At 39.0% G+C, this 19,348-nt stretch overlaps 1 protein-coding gene across 2 annotated transcripts in view; it reads left to right on the top strand.

Annotated features, from left to right (window-relative positions):
• Positions 1-19,348, top strand: part of Hs6st2 (heparan sulfate 6-O-sulfotransferase 2) — a 276,101-nt gene that overhangs the window by 180,393 nt on the left and 76,360 nt on the right. Inside the window, exon 3 of one of the 2 annotated variants that reach the window (XM_047535991.1) lies at positions 13,267-13,299. The exons of the other annotated variant lie outside the window; for it this stretch is intronic. Within the exon in view, the coding sequence (XP_047391947.1) occupies positions 13,267-13,299 (33 nt within the window). The remainder of the gene's footprint in view (positions 1-13,266; positions 13,300-19,348) is intronic. 2 annotated transcript variants of the gene reach the window in all.

Raw genomic sequence — 19,348 nt, 5'->3', positions numbered from 1 at the left:
TGCTTGACTTGGCTTTTATAGCTGGGAATATTCTCCTCTCAGTCCTCTACTGAGCCTGGTACTGTGAATTTCATTGACATAGGTCAGGGAACTGTTCAACACGTGGTCCATGGGATCAGCCTACTTTCTCCTTTAGTCTATGAGCATGCCCAGAAGCATCTGAAAAGCATTTGCTTTGTTTCTCCTGCTGTCCTGAGTAATAATAAAGAGGTCCCCCCAACTGCCCAACATTATGGTCCATCATTTGGGCTAATTGGGTATCTCCAATTTAATGAAACTCTTCTCTGGGAGTTAAAAATAAAGCTGAATCCCAGGAGAAACTGGAACCCATGTACATTGCTGGTGGGAATATAAAATGGTACAGCTGCTATGGAAAACAGTTTGGCAGTTTCTCAAAAAGCTAAACATAGTATTACCATATGATCCAGCAATTCTATTCTTAGGCATATACCTAAGAAAAATGAAAACATGTCCACACAAAAACTAGTTCTTGAATCTTCACAGCAGAATTAATCTTGATAGTAAAAAAATGGGAAAAATACAAATGCTCATCAGTGGATGGATGGGTAAACAAAATTAAGTGGATCTATTCAATAGAACATCGTTCAACCATAAATGGGATTGAAGATGTGATACATGCTATAACATGGATGGGCATCCAAAACTTTATGCTGAGTGAAAGAAGCCAGACTAAAAAGACCACATATTGTATAACTCCAATTACATGAATAATCCAGAACAGGCAAATTCAGACACAGAAAACAGATTTGTGGCTGCCATGGGCTGAAGGGGGTGACTGTTTAAAGGGTGCAAGGTTTTCTTTTGGGATGAGGAGCATGTTCTGGTACTATCTAGAAGTAGTGGATGCACAACATGTGAATGTACCAAATTCCACTGAATTATATACTTTACAGTGGTTCATTCTGTGTCACATGCATTTCACTTCAATTTAAAAAATGCAAAGCAAATGAACAAAATCCACCTGAATCATTGGCTACTGCCCTCTCTTGGCCTAGCTTCTCTCACGAATGTGTGTGGACCCAGGAACCTAGTTCTGGGCTTTAGACTCCTTCAGTGTAGGAAATGGACTTACCATAACCCATAGGGCCCCTCAGTAGTTATATCCTGTGGAGCTACTATATATTTTCCATTCTGTTTTCCTTACCGTGAGCTCATGGAAGGCAAGGACTGTGTCTTGCTCACCTTTCTTTCTTTTTTTGGGGGGGGGGAGTTGCTGGGGATCAAACCCAGGGCCTTATGATTATAAAGCAAGCACTCTACCGACTGAGCTATCTCCCCAACCCCTTGCTCACCTTTCAATTCCAATTCCCTAAGCACAATTCCTGGCATATAGTAGACACTCAATAGAATGTTTGTTGAATGAGTGAATGAATGAATGAATGTGTTCATTGTACCTCTTTATTCATCTTTATGTTCCATTCAGAGTGCTGGTAATAGTTGTCCTATACCAGGTACTCAGGACAGATCTGTGGACTTGACTAGTGAGTGAGAATGAGATTGTTTAGATGTGTTTTATTTTTAAAATGTTTTGGATATCTGGCTAATAAAACATCATTTGGGCCATGAAAAAGAATGAAGGACTGATAATGTGCCACAACACAGATGGACCTTGAAAACTTTATGCTAAGTGGGAAAAAACAGCAATAAAAGACTACCAAAAAGGTTTTTAATGTTCACTCATGTTGTAGCATGTATCAGAGCTTCAGTTGAGTTTACAGCTGAACAATATTCCATTGAATGTATACACCACATTTGTTTATCTATTCATCTCCCTGATAGGAATTTGGGTCGTTTCCATTTTTTTTATCCATTTATTTGAAATATCCAGAATAGGAAAGTCCATAAGGACTGAAAATAGACTCGTGGCCTTCAGGGACTGGGAGAACTAGGAATATGACAGTGAGAGCTAAAATACACAGGGTTTTTTTTTCATTGTGTTGTGAAATTTAATAGATCTGTTTTGAGTCTAATTTGTAAAGATCAATGGCTTCTACTACACTGCAGTCTAGGCGTCCGTATTTTTTTAAAAATTTTTATTTGTTCTTTTTACTTATACATGACAGTAGAATGTATTCTGCAAATTATAAATGCATAGAGTATAATTTATTCTATTTAGGATTCCACTCTTGTGCTTGTATGTGATGTGGAGTTACCCTGGTCACATATTCATAAATGAACATAGGAAAGTTCTGTCCAATTCATTCTGCTATCTCTCCTATTCTCCTCCCTTCTCCCTTACCTTCATTTCCCTTTGTCTAATCCAATGGATTCTTATTATTTCCTTCCCCAACCTCACTTGTTTTGGGTTAGCATCCACAAATCAGAGAGAACATTCAGCCTTTGGCTTTTGGGGATTGGTTTATTTCACTTAGCATGGTATTCTCCAGTTCCATCCATTTACTGGCAGATGCCATTATTTTTTTCTTCTTTAAGTCTGAGTAATATTCCATTATATATATGTGTGTGTGTGTATATATGTGTCTTCTGTTCTGTTGCATTGGTCTTCATATCTGTTTTGGTGCTAGTACCATGCTGCTTTTGTTACTTTAGATCTACACAGGGTTTCTTTGAGAGATGATGAAAATGTTCTAAAACTGGTGATGTTGACACTGTGAACACACTAAAACCCACTAAATTGTACACTGTAAATAGGTGAATTTTACGGTATGTGAATTTTATCTCAATAAAGCTGTTTTAAGTCTAGATGTATGTTAGAAGAATAAAGAATACAATTTCAATCACAGAGAGATGTACCCGTGTTTTGGGAGAGAATTTCATTCAAAATGTACAACAACTGGTCCAGGTATATTCCAAGGATTTATCTAGAGAAAGGTCCCTTTAAATGGGGCTTCCCTTACAGGAGCAGCTCCTATGAGTTTCCAGATCATTACCCACCAAATAAGGGGCTGGGGGCAGAGTAGTTTAAAGCCAGAGTGTGAAGGGTAATTACCACTGTTGGGTAGTCGGAAACTGATTGGAATATATGTGAGTGGGAAGCCAGGATTCCATTTACCCAAACCCAGCTGCCTGGTGATTTCTGCCCTGACTGTGATCCACAGAGCACTCCCATTTTGATGAGGAGGAGTGGCAAGCAACTACTGATGTGCCCCTTGTGCAATTAGCAATTCAGCAAACCCAGCTTCAAATAAGCACTTTCAAAATCTCCTCTTACTCCTAGGGACTTCCCCACTACTTCAGTGCCTGTCAGCTTTCCTGAAAGAGGAGACACTGATCTGCTGCTACAGGGCTACCTTGAGAAGACTGAGGAGGAACTCCCTGAGGCACATGTGTGCAGACCCTGAACTGAGTAATGCCCAATGCAGCGTCAGCTGCATCCCATGCCCTGAGCTGGAAGCCTGAATGCCATGCTCAGTGCCTCCTTATTTCCCACATAGGCAGTCTCAGCAACCTGAGATATAGGGGTTCACTTTCATTCTGTGGAGGGTTGCATAGCTGTCTACAGTAATGAGGGAAATGATGGGCTATTCTGATGGTTCCCTGCTGCCTTTGGGTCCAGAGGCCAAAGGCAGTCCAAAAGTGTTCTTGAAAAGCCAAGAACCAGACAACAGCCAAGGCTTTGTCTGGATACCAGCCAAGGCTTTATTGAATCTGAACTTGGAAATGAGGCTTCACCCCATTATCGCAACAATTACAAAATGAATATATGAAAAGCCACTTGTAACTTGGAGGGACCTTCTTTCTATTTGGAAGATGGTCATAGAAAAATCAGGGGCCCCCACATTGACTGTGTGAAAAGCTCATAGCCCTTGGAGTCAAACCTACCTGTAAGCCTCATTTTCTGTGTATTGGATGCATGACTTTGGGCAAGGTGGCTGCATCTCTCTGAGGTTCAGTTTCCTAATCTCTAAATGGACATAAGAAAGAGCATCTTATAGGGTTATTGTTTTACTTTAACAACAAATGCTGCTGGTTCCCAATTGGACTTTTTATTCTCATCCCTCTAGCACAGATTATTACATGAGGTTTAAGAGGTGTGGTTGGCCCTGTTCTGAACTGTATGGACCTGTACAAGTATCTTTCTCTCTCAGGATCCATAAATGCAGAGTTTGGGATTGATGGTAACTTCCAATTTTGATAGTCTGAACTAAGTCAAGGTCAATTTGTGAATGACCTGGCTCACTATGCTAGAGAATGGACTCAGTCATTTGACAACCATAGCTCTTTTCCAAAGCAACAGTTCCCCTCTCACCACTATAATTACATGGTCTTTTTGGAATGAGGTAAACACTCTTCTTCTTCCCAATTTCTTTTTTTTTTTTTGCCCTGAACTTCCTGGATCCTGTCCATATATAATTTAATGGCATTTTCCTATGGATAAAAAATATAGATTTATTGCAAAGCAACCCTACCTCTACTGCTCCAGAAAAAGAGACCAGATCTGCCTGCCAACTTGCCTTTCCCTGCAAGCCCCTGGCCCACCCACTACCACCTGATTTATGCCCCAGGGGAGCAGCCTGGCTATGGGGAAGATTTACACCAGGTTTTCATCTTCAAATGAGCTACTACCTCTGTTCCTTCTGTATTCAAGTGCTTGGCACTCATAGCCTGCAAGTTTATCTTGGAATTCAAAATGAAAAATAGTCTCATGAGAAGCTCAAAGAGAGGCGTACAAGGAAGTACTTGAGAGTGTGCTGCAGCCTTATATATACAGTAAGTGGGGTGCAATCCCCAGCTCTCGGTGGAGGTGTCCCATGCCCAGAGATTATGATTTGCACATTATTGCCACTTGGAGGCATGACAAAAAGTGCAATGTGCAAGGTAGATCTGGAGTCAGGGAATATTGAATATTCCTGTCCTACTGCCTTCACGGTTTATCTGTATAACCTTGAGCAAGTTAACTCTAAGGCTTGTATGACTTCCCTATAAAATGAAAAAGATGCCTCCCTCATAGGGCTGCAGTGAAGGTCAGCTGAACTGCTGAGTGACCAGTGAGCTTGGGTGCTGGCATCCTACAACTCTAAATTGAAATGCAGACCCTACCAGTGATTCTGCTTTTCTTTTTAAACATCAGTTTTCTCATCTATGCAATGAGTACAGTCTTGTGTTCTGGATGAAATAATTCCTGTAAAGTTTGTGCAGCCTGGCATATAATAAGCACCCATTAAATGTTAGCTAATGGTTTGATTGTTATTGTTTGTCCTTTAGGTATAATTTCCAACAATTCTAGAAATGATACCCTGTGTGTTCCTCCAGATGCTTTGGCAAATTTGCCCTGTATTTTGTATTCTTGGGGCAAAAACACTAGGAATTTCAGTCCCTGGTTTTGAAATTGCAGGTAAGACATGAAACTAAGAATTCAGCAATGAAAAGATATCAGTTTCTTCATGAAAATGTCTTTGCTTAACAGTAGTGCTGCATCTTCACACAGAAAGGTGTCCAAAGAGCACAAAACTATTGAACTGGGAATGATTTTTCAAAAACAGTACATCCATCAATAGCAACAGGATGAATTCAACTAGGAGCATAACATCTGTCTAGTAGAAAGTACTCTTTAGCCAGGGGTCTCAAGCACAGCCCTAGACATATGAATTCATCACATAGAGACTAGCAAGGTACATGCAGGCAAGAATGGCAGTGGCTTAAAATTATTACCACAGATTTCTGATAATAAAGTTCATTATCCAGATGTTTCATTTATTTGAACCCATACATTTAGATCTTTGGAAACATCTGGGCAATGTGTGATAGTTCTCATTTTTTTTTTCATCAGAATTGTTGGGCATGTTAAATCCAACAGGTTTCATTGATCACCGGGTTTTTGACCTCAGGTATTTTTTAGGGTGTACTGGGGATTGATCTCAGGGGCACTCAACCTCTGAGCCACATCCCCAGCCCTATTTTGTATTTTATTTAGAAACAGGGTCTCACTGAGCTGCATAGGGCCTTGCTAAATTGCTGAGGCTGGCTTTGAACTTGAGATCCTCCTGTCTCAGCCTCCCAAATGGCTGGGACTACAGTCATGCACCAATGCACCAGCTGTTAGGTATTTTGGAAGGTCACTAAGAGGCTACAGTTTTGTTGAGAAAAATGAGACAGGTTTAAAGCAACCGAAGAGAAGTACAGGAGCTGGGATTCAAACATGGTACCTGTTCTCACTCCACTATAGCACATTGCCTCTTACTAGGTCCACTGTTCACTCTTCATATTGGACTACCTTGAAGGAACAAATCCAGTGGTTTGTTCAGTGGTTTCTGAACAAATCAAGTGGTTCTTACCATGATTTGATTTCAATAGAGACCTAAACTCTTTGCTGAAATCGGGTGATATATGTCCAGAATGGACCATTCCATGTGTCTCCACTGTCTGATCCTATTAGTGACTTGACTGAACATATCTTGAAAATGATCTCAGTCTTTGTTTGAGCACTGGCTAAATCATTACCTGTTGGGGACTTTTTCATTCCCTGTGTTTTAAACATGTTAAAATGTGAATGAAGCAGTTAAATCTCATGTTGGCAACTTGCCATCCTTTGACTATATCAGCACAAAATATTTGAGATGCAATAAAGTAGCAGCCCCTTATGAAGCTGAATATAAAAGGTACAGTAGAACCTTCCTGCTGATTTGAACCAGTGCTGAAAGAACATTCATCATGGACCTTCCAGATCCCAAATCTGAAGCATGGAAATAAAATGGACTAAAATAAAACCCCCAGCACACATTTATATTGATATTTTAAGTGAAACATTTTCAGACCTTCTGTAACAGAAAGCAAGCCCTGTTACATTCAGAAAATTTCTAAGGTATTCTTAATTGATTCTTTCTTTCCTACAAAGAAAAAGCGTATATGCAACCAAACTGTGGGAATGTACTACTGGAACCTGTCATACAGATACAGATGTTTTGCACTGGGGGAGCTCGAAAGCACATCTGAAAATAGCTGTCAACTTTCAGTTTATGGAGTCAGCCTGTCTCTGCACCTTATTTAATATTTCAAATAGAGCCCTGCATCATGAGTGGCAAAGCGTCTCAGGAGGCAGGACAAGTCAGGCTTTAATTTATGGCCCTCCCTTTTGTTTTGCTTTGTTTGTTCCATTGCATAAAACCCCTCTTGCTGCTTTCTGATAGACTAAATTTTCAAACAGATACTGTAGAAATACTCTCAGAAAGAACATATCTTACCATAGCTAACGACAATTTATAGACAAACCCATTTCCCATGAAAACAAGAATCCCAGTCCCCAGATTCATAATTAGATCAGCACTAGAGGGCACTCTTATGATGCCAAAATGGGAGATTTTTTACTAAAATCTGGTGGGCAGGGTGGGATTAGAAGGGAGGAAGAACAGGGTGATTTGTAAAGACTAGAGACAACAAACAACATAGACAAGACATATGCAACTGAAAATTGACTGTTCACCAACAGATAAGAAAACACTATTTTTAAAGGCCTTTTAGCAGTTAGCCTCATCAGATCCACTTTGTTTCCAAAATTTGGTTGGTGCTTTGGCAATGCAGGGTGCAGATAATAGGCATTATTTCTCAAATGGAAAAATGTAAAAATCATTGATTGTTAACATCTGATGTAGTAAGAAGCACACTTGGGCCAAAAACAAAACATGAAAGAGAAGGAGAGGAAGATGTGTTTACAATTTACCAGCTACTGGAAAAGAAGAATTTAAAATCCTTGGGGTCTTTTATGGTTGTTTTCCCACTCTTTTGCAGCCCTTGATGCTAAAGAGTTCTGTGCCTGTGTCTTGGAGAGAAAGGGCCTGCTTGCCTATCTCTAGGCATGCTCTGGTAGACACAAGGTTGGTAATGTGCTGCCAATGAAAAGGACCAGTAGACTTGGGTCCTGGTCTTGACTCTGCCACTGAGGTACTGTGCAGCAAGTCCCTGTCCCCAGCAGGTCTCAAGTTTGGGAAGGGTTGGATACCTGTAATGATCTCTAAAAGACATCTCTCTACCCTCAGAGTTTATGATTGATGGCTGCAGAAAGAACTTTCCATATGAGTTTTTATAGCAGCCACTTGAGTTCTGAATCAGACAAGGTGTAGAAGGCATCTTGGGATAGAAGGTGACTTCATGCTATTATTAGAGATGGCAATTGAAAGGACTTGCCAGCTCGAAGGGGTTGGTCTGCTGATATTATTCATTCATTTAACTTTATGGCCCAGTCCCCTCTAATTGGCCTAGTATGCCCAAGTTAGGTGGCTCCTAAATTATATCGTATACTAAGCACTAGCCAGAATCTCAATCATGTCCATGTGCAGTTGTCTGGGGAGCTAGTGGGATGTGTGGGGACCTGATGGCAAGATTGTGTTACTGAAGACAAACTTGCTTACTCTGACTTTGGCCCTAATGACTCAGAGAAATACAGGAGTGTTTCTGTCTAGGTCTCAGTTTATAAGAACCCAGGCTTATAAACTATCTTTTTTAACTATCACAGGACTATAGATTGAACCAGTATAGATTGAACCAGATCATTTCTCTGAGTCTAGAAGCATTTGTCTTCAAATGCTCTCCCAAAGGCAAGCTGAAATTCTCGTCAGCCGCAGAGGAGTAAAAAGGCGAGATGGGTCTGGAAACCAAGTTTAATATCTTGGGGGAAGGGAGACACTGTGAAAGGAGTAGTCAAAACAAACATAGGGGACCTCACAGTTGTGCCAAACTCTGGGCCTCAGGGTATTAAAACAAATACTCAAAGAATAAAACTTAGAAAGAATGTTCTGGATTTCAGTATTTTCAGGCCAAACATGAGAAGCTCCCTGTCCCAATATATGCATAATTTCTATTGGACTTGGCTTGGAACAAGGAAGAAGACAGAGTGATCAAGAAGTAGAACACAGATGTCAGGGCACATCCATTCACTCTTTCAATAAATGTGGTTGCTTTCAATGTGGCCTTTCACATGCAGGTGCTTTTAGGCACTGGTTTTGGCAGGCTGGTTGTGTTCCCAGTACAGCAAGATGGCTCAGTGACAAGGGCTTGAGAGGTATGTTCCTGTTCTGTCACAGATTCATCATCATTTTGAATTATTCTCTTATTTGACATATTCATCCCTAGTAAATATATATATATATATATATATATATATATATATATATGTAGCTTTATCTGGGAGTGTGTGACTGTAGAAGTCTCTGCTGATGGGTCAACATGCATGATCTCATGTAATCTTCACAAGTATCTTGAAAGTCACACTTCTATACTTGAAGCCATTAGCCTATCTATGCAAATTGTTTACAATTGGTTTCTACTTTACTAGGATGGCTTCTTTTCTGATTGGACAGTGCCCATGTCAAATCTTTTGCCGATGCACTGAATATCAGCATTGGTGTAGGTATAGTACTTGTTCTCATTTTGTAGGTGAGGGAATCAAGCTGAGATATTAAAGTGCTTTTACAATGTCATACAATTAGTAAATGAAAGTGGACTAGAACACAAACTGTGTGACTCCTGGCCATATTTCACAACCCCATACCACCTCTGGACTTGTGCATAAGCAAAAGGCTAAGGCTGAGTATTTTCACATTTGGCAAGTAAAAAACACAAGTAGCTTGTTTTGCCTTGGGCCTTCCCAGGCAGTCAGGCCCTTTATCTGGCTCCTGAATTCGCCTCCAGCAGTTTGAAAAGAGTCCTTTGCCTGAGACTTTGGAGATTACTTCTCATTTAGAGAAACCAAATTAGCAAGCACAATGTAAGGTTTTTTTTTTTTTTTTTTAACTAGGATATACTGTACTTGACCTTCAGAGATCAGATGAAGAGTATGGTGTAAGATTTTTAAAGGAGGTGTGGTGGGCTACTGAGCAGCAATATGCTAGGTCAGACCAGGATATGGGTGGAAGGTCATCCTTTGAAGGGAGAAAATGGGAAATCAAAGGCACAACTCTTGGTGTGAGAGTTGGAAAGAGAGTGAACAAACCAGTCCAATGTAAGAGAGTAGAGATGTTGAATGGACCATTTGCTTGGCAGTTCTGGAAACAAGGTAGGCAGTTGCTTCCCACAGAGTGTGTTATCTGCTGTGGATTTGCAATCAGACCAAAAGAGTGTTGCTATGGGATTTGAAACCATCCTTCTCAAAATCAGATTGTCCATCTAGTTTTATCTGGGAGTGTGTGACTGTAGAGGTCTCTGCTGATGGGTGGCCATTACCAATATCCCAGACTCTTGGCAGATAAAGAATCTACATGAGCAGAAAGAGAAATTTGGTGTGGGGGAGGGGAGACAGGAATCAATTTTTCATCAATTAGGCTTTCATTGTTTTTCTCAATTAACTTTTCTTGTATAAATTTTCCATCATAAAGAACCAACTGCTCTATATTTCAAATAAACAGAACTGTTCCCCTGGACAGAATGATGTTTGGCCACATTTCAATCTGGCCATTATTGTTTTAGCCATGTTCTTATTTACTGATAAACTCAGAATGCTGGGTTCTGGCTCTCTGAGTTACTAGTGGCATGTCATACTGAGAAAACAACTAGAGATTAGTACACTTTTAACTAATGTACCCCAAAATGGAAAGTAAAACTATTAGATAAATAAAGACTATTGGAAGTGGGAGATTTCTAGAAACCAATTTGTTGACCTCCATCATCTCTTAGGGAATGTTTTTTTAAAACATCTGTTTTAAAAAAAAATTTTTAGTTGTCAATGGACATTTATTTTATTTATTTATTTATATGTGGTGCTGAGAATTGAACCCAGTGCCTCACACATGCTAGGCAAGTGCTCTACCACTGAGCCACAACCCCAGCCCTGATCACATCTTCTTTTGAACCTGGCCCAGAGGACTATTACTCTTGTTATTCCTACAACCAGGATCTAGGTCATGGGCAGGATAACCAGGGTTCTTTTTTGTCCACCAACTGCTGTTGCTTTCCCAGGATGCAGCTTGCTGAGGGCTGAGGAATCCAATCTCATGTGTCACCTGGGACAGCTCCTGGAGAACACAATCAGTGAGAAAAACTCTTGTTAGGATGTGGGACTACAGTATTATGTAACTGTCTTTCAGAGACTTCCTGTTTTCACAGCATTTCAAGGTATAAGCATGGGAGGTCTACAGGCAGGAAATGATTCAACTGAAAAGAAACCTGATTGACAGCCTTTTGAGAGGGTTTTCCATCGGGGAGAAATCATGAATTTATAATATCCTTTTCAATTAGAAAGAAAAATCTTTTTAATACAAATATCAAATCTGAGGCAATTGGGTATGTTCTGCACAAATAAATAAAGGCATAAATAAAATGAGGAGAAACTCTTTCCTAGAGTTGATAATATATGGTCTATTTCTGTGGAACTCTTTTTCCAAGCAGATGGCTTGAAAAACATTCGCCAAGATTGTCAGCACTGTGGAGGCAGGGTCTTTTGTCTGTTTTCTTTACCGCTGTGTCCTCAGTACCTATAACAAGGTCCACATGATAGGTACTATTTTTGAATGAAACATCACAAATAAAGAGTCTTTCTGGAAGGATTCAAAACAATTTAAGAACCTTCCTAGAGAGCATAGGTGTATATATGTAACACTAACACTTAAGTCATTTTTTCTAATCAATTTGCCTCTCCTTTTTTTCCCAACCTTTTCCCCATGGCCTTTGGTAAACTCTCAATGACCGTCAACCCTTTCAATTGATGCACATGTAACATCTTCATGGATCATCATTGCATACTCCACATCTGGCCATATGGACTCCCAGGTAAGGCAATGTACTTCCAAAAGTTTTTCTCAGTGCAATCACTGGGCACACTTTAATACATGATTGAGAAGTTAACCTAGAAGTTAAAAAACAATAATCTCAAGAGACAGTAGCTCCCTGATTAAAGTTAACTTTGACCCAGGCCTGATCCAAATCAATTATGTATATATTCGGTTTATTTGAAGATTTCCATTAGTACAATGAGAATTATGGTTTTAGAAAATGCTGCGTATTTGACTTTGGAATTTTCTGCTACAAAGAATTAATATATAGCTTTGTTTTATTTTGAAAAGTGTTTTCTTGTTGTCGTTAGTTTTCTTTTTTTTAACCCAAATTGTATTTTTTTTAATTCACAAGGCCAAGTGTGGTGCAAGGGCTCCTAGCCTCTCTTCTCTTTGTAGAGAATCTAAGTCATGGGGTAGGTTAGTACACTCTAGATTAATTCTTTCTTGCAGCCAGAGTAGAAGATAACATATTGGGCCTTGGATGGTAAGTCAGCTCATGGGGATGTCTTGTTTAAAAACATATCTGATGTTGGGACTCACCAGGTACTCACTTTTGTTTCCCCTAAGACATGCTCCCCCAGCCATCTTAACAACTGAGCAGCAGGACTGATGAGGAGTCAGATGTCACTTTTCAAATGATGACAAAAGGACTCTGCTGCTAGCCATACTATTAAAAGTCTCTCTTAACTCACCTCTAAAACCTACAGACATATTTGATGTAAAGAAACATTTCTCCTAAAGAAGAGCATAGGCCATATAACCAGCTTTGGACAAAAAAGTGTTGCTATGTTGTAAATGTCCCTTGTTCTGTTGTAATGAAACACCAAGCTATCTGAGCCCATTTGGATCCTCGAGTTAGCAACTGACCTCTGTACAACTTCACAGTTCCTGATAATATCAAAATTCCCACAGTTGTATTAGTGTTTTGTGTTTCTTATGACATATATTACAAGAAGAGCTAAGCAGGTTTTCGAATGAAGAAATATTGTTTCCTTTGATGAATGTCTTGTGTTTGTGTGGAAAGGACTAGAGAGATGATTCATATATCACTCTGTGTGTGCTTTGAATTTTCATCTTTTGTGGAACATCAGCAAAGTCTAATCGTTCTTTTCTTTTTATTTGTGTTTCATGTATTCCTGGTATTGTGAAAAATCCATGCACGTTTTTCCTTCGTTGTTTCAATCAAACATTTCCATTTTGGTGATGCCACAAGGTTGGGCTTGGTTCAGTTTTTGGTTTATTGTCTTTTGTTTTTTTGCTTTGATTGCCATTCCTCTTTGTGAAAGGGAATGGAATTAGCATGAGTGAGTAGTAGATCCATTATTCCCAGCCCACAGGCCTCCAGAGAGCTGGCTCTCAGGACTGCCCTGCCCATTGCGGTCCTGTGATTCAGACTCTCCCCATTATTTGAGAGGAGCTGCTGGGGAACAAGGTGGGGAAGCCATGCATGAGCTATTTCCTTACAGTTTTGGGGAAACTGGAAGAATATGCTATCCAAGTGAAATGGAGATTTTTTTATTATTATTTTTAACTCCTCTTGCCAAGCTCTTGCTAGCTACTGGTTTTACTGTTCCTTTAACAGGTGGAGGATTTTTCAGATTCTAGATGCAGCAAGGTAAGTAACAATGCATTTTTAGTTTCACTGAACCCAAGAAAGAATAATTGTCTGTCACTTTAATTTCAAAACAAAAATAGCTAATTTTATGGTTTGGACAGATTCTCATTAGGGTTCTTTTTGCTTTTAAAACAGCCCAGTTTCAGGTCTTAAGGCTGACCTAATTCAGAAGTGATATGAAAGTCCAGGACCACTGGCCCAGACTGTTGGGCAGTAGGTTTCTTTCTGTCTTTTTTGCTGAAATTGGATGAGAGGTAGAATGTGTGGTGACAAAGACTCATATCATTGGCAAACTGTTCTTCACATGACTTCAGGCATGCCTACCTGTCCCTAGGCTGCACGGTGGTTTAGAGAACAACTAAATCAGCATTTCCTTGAAAGAAAATCAATTATCTGAAAATATCAGGTCTTTTAAAGTATGCAAATATGTACACTTGCAAGGCAGAGGAATCCCATAAGCCAGGGGTCTTTATGACATGAACCCTGAAGGAGAACAAATCTAATCAGGCACAAGAAAGTTCCTCTCTGTGGGGGAGAGGAGGCACTGAGAATGCTCCAGGAGAGTGCCCACTCATGTCATGGGCTGTAGCATCGTATTGCCACCAGAGCTGAAAATGCAAATGAGAATTAGAAGTCATTTTGTAACAGCATGCCCTAGTTGCTTGGCATGTTGTCTTCTAAAGATATCATGCTCCCCAAAATTGTATTTGGCCTGCTGTAGGCTCATTGGTCCAAGAAATATTTACTGGTACCTCTGCTCTTCCTACCCACCTGCATACTACCTGCATACTACCCTATGCCAAATAGGTTAGGGAGAGCAAAGGCTATCAGTTTAGCATTCCTCCACCAGGGCAGACTCCCATGAAAATAGAATAGACAGGCCAATTTGAAGATGCCCAGTTCAGCTTTCAGCAGCTGGGATTGTGTATTTCTTCCATTTCTATATTCCTTGGTGAATTTACTTGACAACTGAGAATAATAAATTCAGTAATTTTATAGTCCATTATAATTCATTGAGATGAAAGGTATAGATTTGCATAGGAACCTAATCATATTATTAGTATGGGAGGGCATTTAAAGATCAGAGACTGGATATGTCTTGGTGGCAAGAAAACTAGGTTCTGCCACTATCTAATGGAGTGACTTTGATCAACTCCTGTCACCACTCTGAGCCTTGATTTTCTCATGTCTAAAATAAAATGAAGTGGGTGGCCATTAAGAGATGGTCAATAAGGTAGGAACTAGTCTCTCTATAGTTGCTTTTATAGGGTAAGTGTTGACATTTGTTTTTTCTGATCACTTAGACCAGAAGTTACTATCAGAGCAACTTCTACCTGGTCTTAGAGAAATACAGAAGGCAAGGTGGAAAAAAATGCTTTGGTAAATATCAGTGGGGCCATTTTTTAAATTTTGGTGGCCTAAATGATATATGAAAACTATTTGCAAGGTTAGCATATTTTTAAATGACTAAGATGATAAGTAAGATAATAAGGCAACAATTCATTTGGTAGTCTCCATTGTATGAGCAGTTTCATAAATATATAAGATTATGATTATCTCTGCCTCATAATTAACAATTTGCATAAGTACTTGGTATTATTAGTTGCCTGAATGGATTTTTGTAATCCAGAGGAAGAAGGGAACAATCAGTGGAAGACATCCCAAATGCCTAGTATTATTGTTACACACATGCACAATTAACAGTGATACTAATTGCTTCGGACCAGATACTCATTTGTTTTTCTATAGACAGCAAAAACAAATTGCCAGAGTTTTTGTTACTCTGTCTCTCTCTGAGAGTCAACTGTATCTTATAAAGTTTGCAGTTGGATATGAGCAAATTATTTGGTGGAATTTTCAGTGTATTATTTTGTGGTGGATTTTTCAAGCTTCTGTTTGTTAGCAATCAATGTCTTGAACAGCCAAAATTGGTTTTTATAAAATCTTAATGATAGGCCTCTATCAATTTAATGAAAATAAAGATGCTCACATGCCAATCAGTTTTGCTGCTGAATTTACATTCTCTTTCATATTCCATATCTTTAAACTGGCATCAGACCTGCATGCAAGATTCATAGAGAGTCAAGGCTAGAAGGGGCTGTTAAGATCACACCTGCCAAATTCCCTAATTTTTCAGATGAGTTTGATTGTCGGTAATTTAAATCTCAGTAATAACCACCAAATCAATGATGCCACACATTTTTTTAAACTTTCAAACCATTGGGAACAATTGTAGTAAGTCTGAGTTATAACTGATCATTTTGAAATAATATAGCTTCAACTTACTTTCCAAAGAGCCAAATCAGAGTTTTTTAAAATATGCCATTATAAGGTTTATCTAAATCTAACCAGTATGTTGATGGTATATGTGTGGAAGGAGATATTCCATGTAAAGTGCTTGACAATAGGAGATATTCAACCAACATCAACTCATTTCCCCTTATGCATAGATTACCTAACTACCATCAACAGCCAGTGATCCACGGCATGGACTTTCCAAATCAAACAGATCTCAGGGCCAATCCTGGCACTGTCTCTTCCTGTGAGACAGCGGGTCATTTATTTAACCTCTGTTGGCTTCAGTTAGTTCTCTCACATGTAAAATGTAGCCATTTTATAGAATGATTGTGAGGATTAAAATGAAACCATGCATTTAAAGTGCTTAACACTGTTCCTGGCTCGTGGTAAAGAGTCAATAAATAGTAGTGGTTATTACCTTCATTGCCAGACACACCCAGTACCAGCCTCATTCCAAACTAATGTTTAATTTAATGGTGATTTGTGGAACCTGCATATATACTGGTACGCATCCATCTGTGGTTATGCAAAGTCCACAAAGAATGGGGTTGATAAGACTGCTTCCCCAAAGGTTATCTGTGACCACCATTTTATAAAATCTGACGTCTGCTACTCTGGACTCAGTCTTCTGGAGATTTGGGGACTTTGGTACATCTCTTGCTTGAAAGTATTTGTAATTTATCTTGGTATCTTAACACTCCTTAGGTTTCTTTTGTTTGGATCATTTTCTCTCTCTCTCTCACACACACACAGCTTCTCCCTACCCTTTGCCCCTTTAAATGGAGCAAATTCCCAAGGTCCTGTCTGTCATTGATCTGCTTCTTTTCTCTTGCTATGTTGTGTCCCTGGGTAATTTCATCTCCTCACAGAGCTTCACCTTTAACCTCTACACTAATGATTCCCAAATTGACCTCCAAGTTCCTTAATTTATTCCGGAGCTCCAGGCTAACTCCAATTTCCAATTGCCTGCTGAGAATCTCCAGGGCAGGATATCCTAGGAGGCTGAAAGTGTAGTCTGGCTTTTGTCATCCCCTCAGGAATGCAGATGGAGGAATGTAGCTTCAGATGTATTAAGAATTGAAAACAAAGAATGAGTACGGACATTAACTTCAGCGGAAGTAAAAGCAGTGGAAGTTAGCAAAGTGGTTCAAAATGGGCTTTTTTGGGAAAGCATGACAGGTAATCTGAATTTCTGTTATTATGAACTGGAAATTGAAATGGCAGTTGGAACTTTAAAAAGTGTGTGTGTTTTCTAGGGAAAAGGGAACAGCTTTCCTAGTGAAAAATGAATTCAATTTTTAGGTATGGGAAGATTGGCATTTTGGAAGGAATGCTAATTAAAATCATCTTTCTTGGGACACCTATGGTTAATGTTGTTTCAGAGTTTTGTTATAAAAATGTGCATGCCAAAGACAAGGATGATATATTCAGCCTGAAGGATGAATGTGGGAATTTCGAGAGCACATGTGTGCACAGACATATATTTCTATACTGGGTCACATACGCCTAAGATTTGGAATGTGTGCAAAACATTATTTTAGGGGGTAGATAGACTTTTTTCTTTCATTCATTCTGCAAATGTTTACTGAATATCCAGGATCTCTGTGGAGGTCGAGACTGTGATGATAGAACATATAAGGTCTTTGTCCTTAAAGCATCTGATACATTTTTCTTTAGTTATATAGAGGTTGAGAGCTAAATTTTGTCAAGAAATATCTGCAGCATGTGACAAGTCGTTCAATGACTATAACTTTGCTGACAGTCTTAATGACCAAAGAGGAACTTAAGGGAAATAAGGCAGTGCTAAAGTGGGAAAGAATGTGCATAAATTTGAATTAGAAATTGATTACTTCCTTTAAATTTAGTAAATACTGAATTGCTTTGGGGTTTTACATGTTGAGTTGGTCTGTCAGTGTTTTAGGCTGGAGTAAGAATGATTATGTCTAAACCTAAAATTTAATTAGAGCAAAGGGATAGACAAATCTTGGTTAATGTGTGTGCTGTTGTTAGGAGAATTCATTGTAAATGAGCTATTCCTATGGAAACTAGAAACTCAGGCCTGATATCTTTAGCAGAGAAAGTATCCCTTTTGCAGAAGGGTGGTCCCATTCTCTGCCTTCCTAAAATTAAGTATAGTCACTTGCAGTTGAGTTACTACCCTATGGGATATTTGAAGGCCATCTTACCCTCCACATAGGAATTACCTAATCAGGGTGAGTTCCACACCTTCCACCATTGTACCCTATCTGTTCCTTTACAAATGTGGCATGGATGTTGGTTTGTAAGTTTTAATTCCAAGAGTTCTTGATTCTAGCTGTCAATTTAATAGTCTCCTTCATGGTCACAGTCATTATTCCAATGATTACTCATTGTACTATTAAATGCCCTGCCATCGCTATGTAGATGGCACCCCAACCCTGTTCCGCTGTTAGTACCTTATTCATATATTTTATGCTACAAAACTTTCATAATAATGATACATGTATTGATCAGTACTTTTATTTCCTTTGCCTTAAGTGAGTTAAAGATTGATGAGTTAGAGACAATTTCTTGTTTTCACTGGAAATCAGAATAATCCAACATATCCTTGAATTTAGAGTCTTTAATGTGTTTATTCTCAGTTTTCATCAATCTTAGTTGAACTCCTTTGTGTTTTACAGATTTATTTTTTCGATATGTATTTATTGAGCACTTACTCTGTTCCAGGCACTGTTCTAGGCATGAGGGATAAGACAGACAAGAGTCCCCATTTCTGTGTTCCTTAAGGAGTGTGCAAAAGGGGGCCTTTGGAGGGAAATTGAAAATCAAGTATACAAGTAAACAAACAAGATAATCCTAGAGAGTGTTAAGTGCCATGAAGAAAACAAGACAAAGTGGAAAGGGAATTGTCAGATGGATGGGGAGTGACCAGGAAGAATTTTACTCTTTGCTTTTGTTAGTTATGTATAAATTTCAATTACAATTTGGGCCCTTCAGTTTCCTGTTTCATGCTTCCCTGAATTCAGTATGAATCCTAATTTTTCTGCTCCTGGCCTCTCTCTTGTTAGGGCTACCTCTCCTTAGCTAGTCCCAGAGCCTAACCTAATGTACTCCCTTGTGAAACTTCTGTTCTACACTTTTCTTGCATTTTCAACATTGGAATCAGGTGGGTTGCTCTCTTCCCTATTATAGAATATAAATGGGCCTGCTAATCCCTTTGAGATATTTCACTTGATTACTCAGATCATTTTTGTTACTAAACGGAAACTACATGTTGAAAGAAAAATACAAACATTAAAGGTTAATAAATGCTTGACTTTGCCCTATTCTGTAGAGGGAAGAGCCCTGGATTGGGAACTGGAAAACCTGAGTCACACAGTCTTAACTACTACGAATTAATGATATGACCTTAGACTCACTGCTTCCTCTCTCTCAGCCTATTTCTTCATCAATAAAACCTATATTCAATGTAGGTGATCTCTGAAGTTCTTTTGAGCACTGAAATGGTACAATTAATTGTTTTCAGAGATAGGGGCCAAAATCTCTTTCCAACATTTTGTTTAATTTTAGAAAGTGGATATGTAGGAACATTTTCCTGTGTATCAGAACTGCTTAGATTAAACATACATTTTTTTCTGGCAAAAGCCAGCTATATAATTCTTGTAAATGTCACAAGAAGTTAAAACACTGCTTCTTGTTTTAACCTCTGCCAATGAGGGCAACAATTCAGCACCACAAGTACAACTATCATCTTCTTAAATGGGAACATCGG

Source organism: Sciurus carolinensis, chromosome X (assembly GCF_902686445.1).
Source record: "Sciurus carolinensis chromosome X, mSciCar1.2, whole genome shotgun sequence".
Classification (NCBI taxonomy): Eukaryota; Metazoa; Chordata; class Mammalia; order Rodentia; family Sciuridae; genus Sciurus; species Sciurus carolinensis.
Note: the sequence above shows the minus strand (reverse complement) of the source record. Positions and strands in the feature narration are given on the sequence as shown.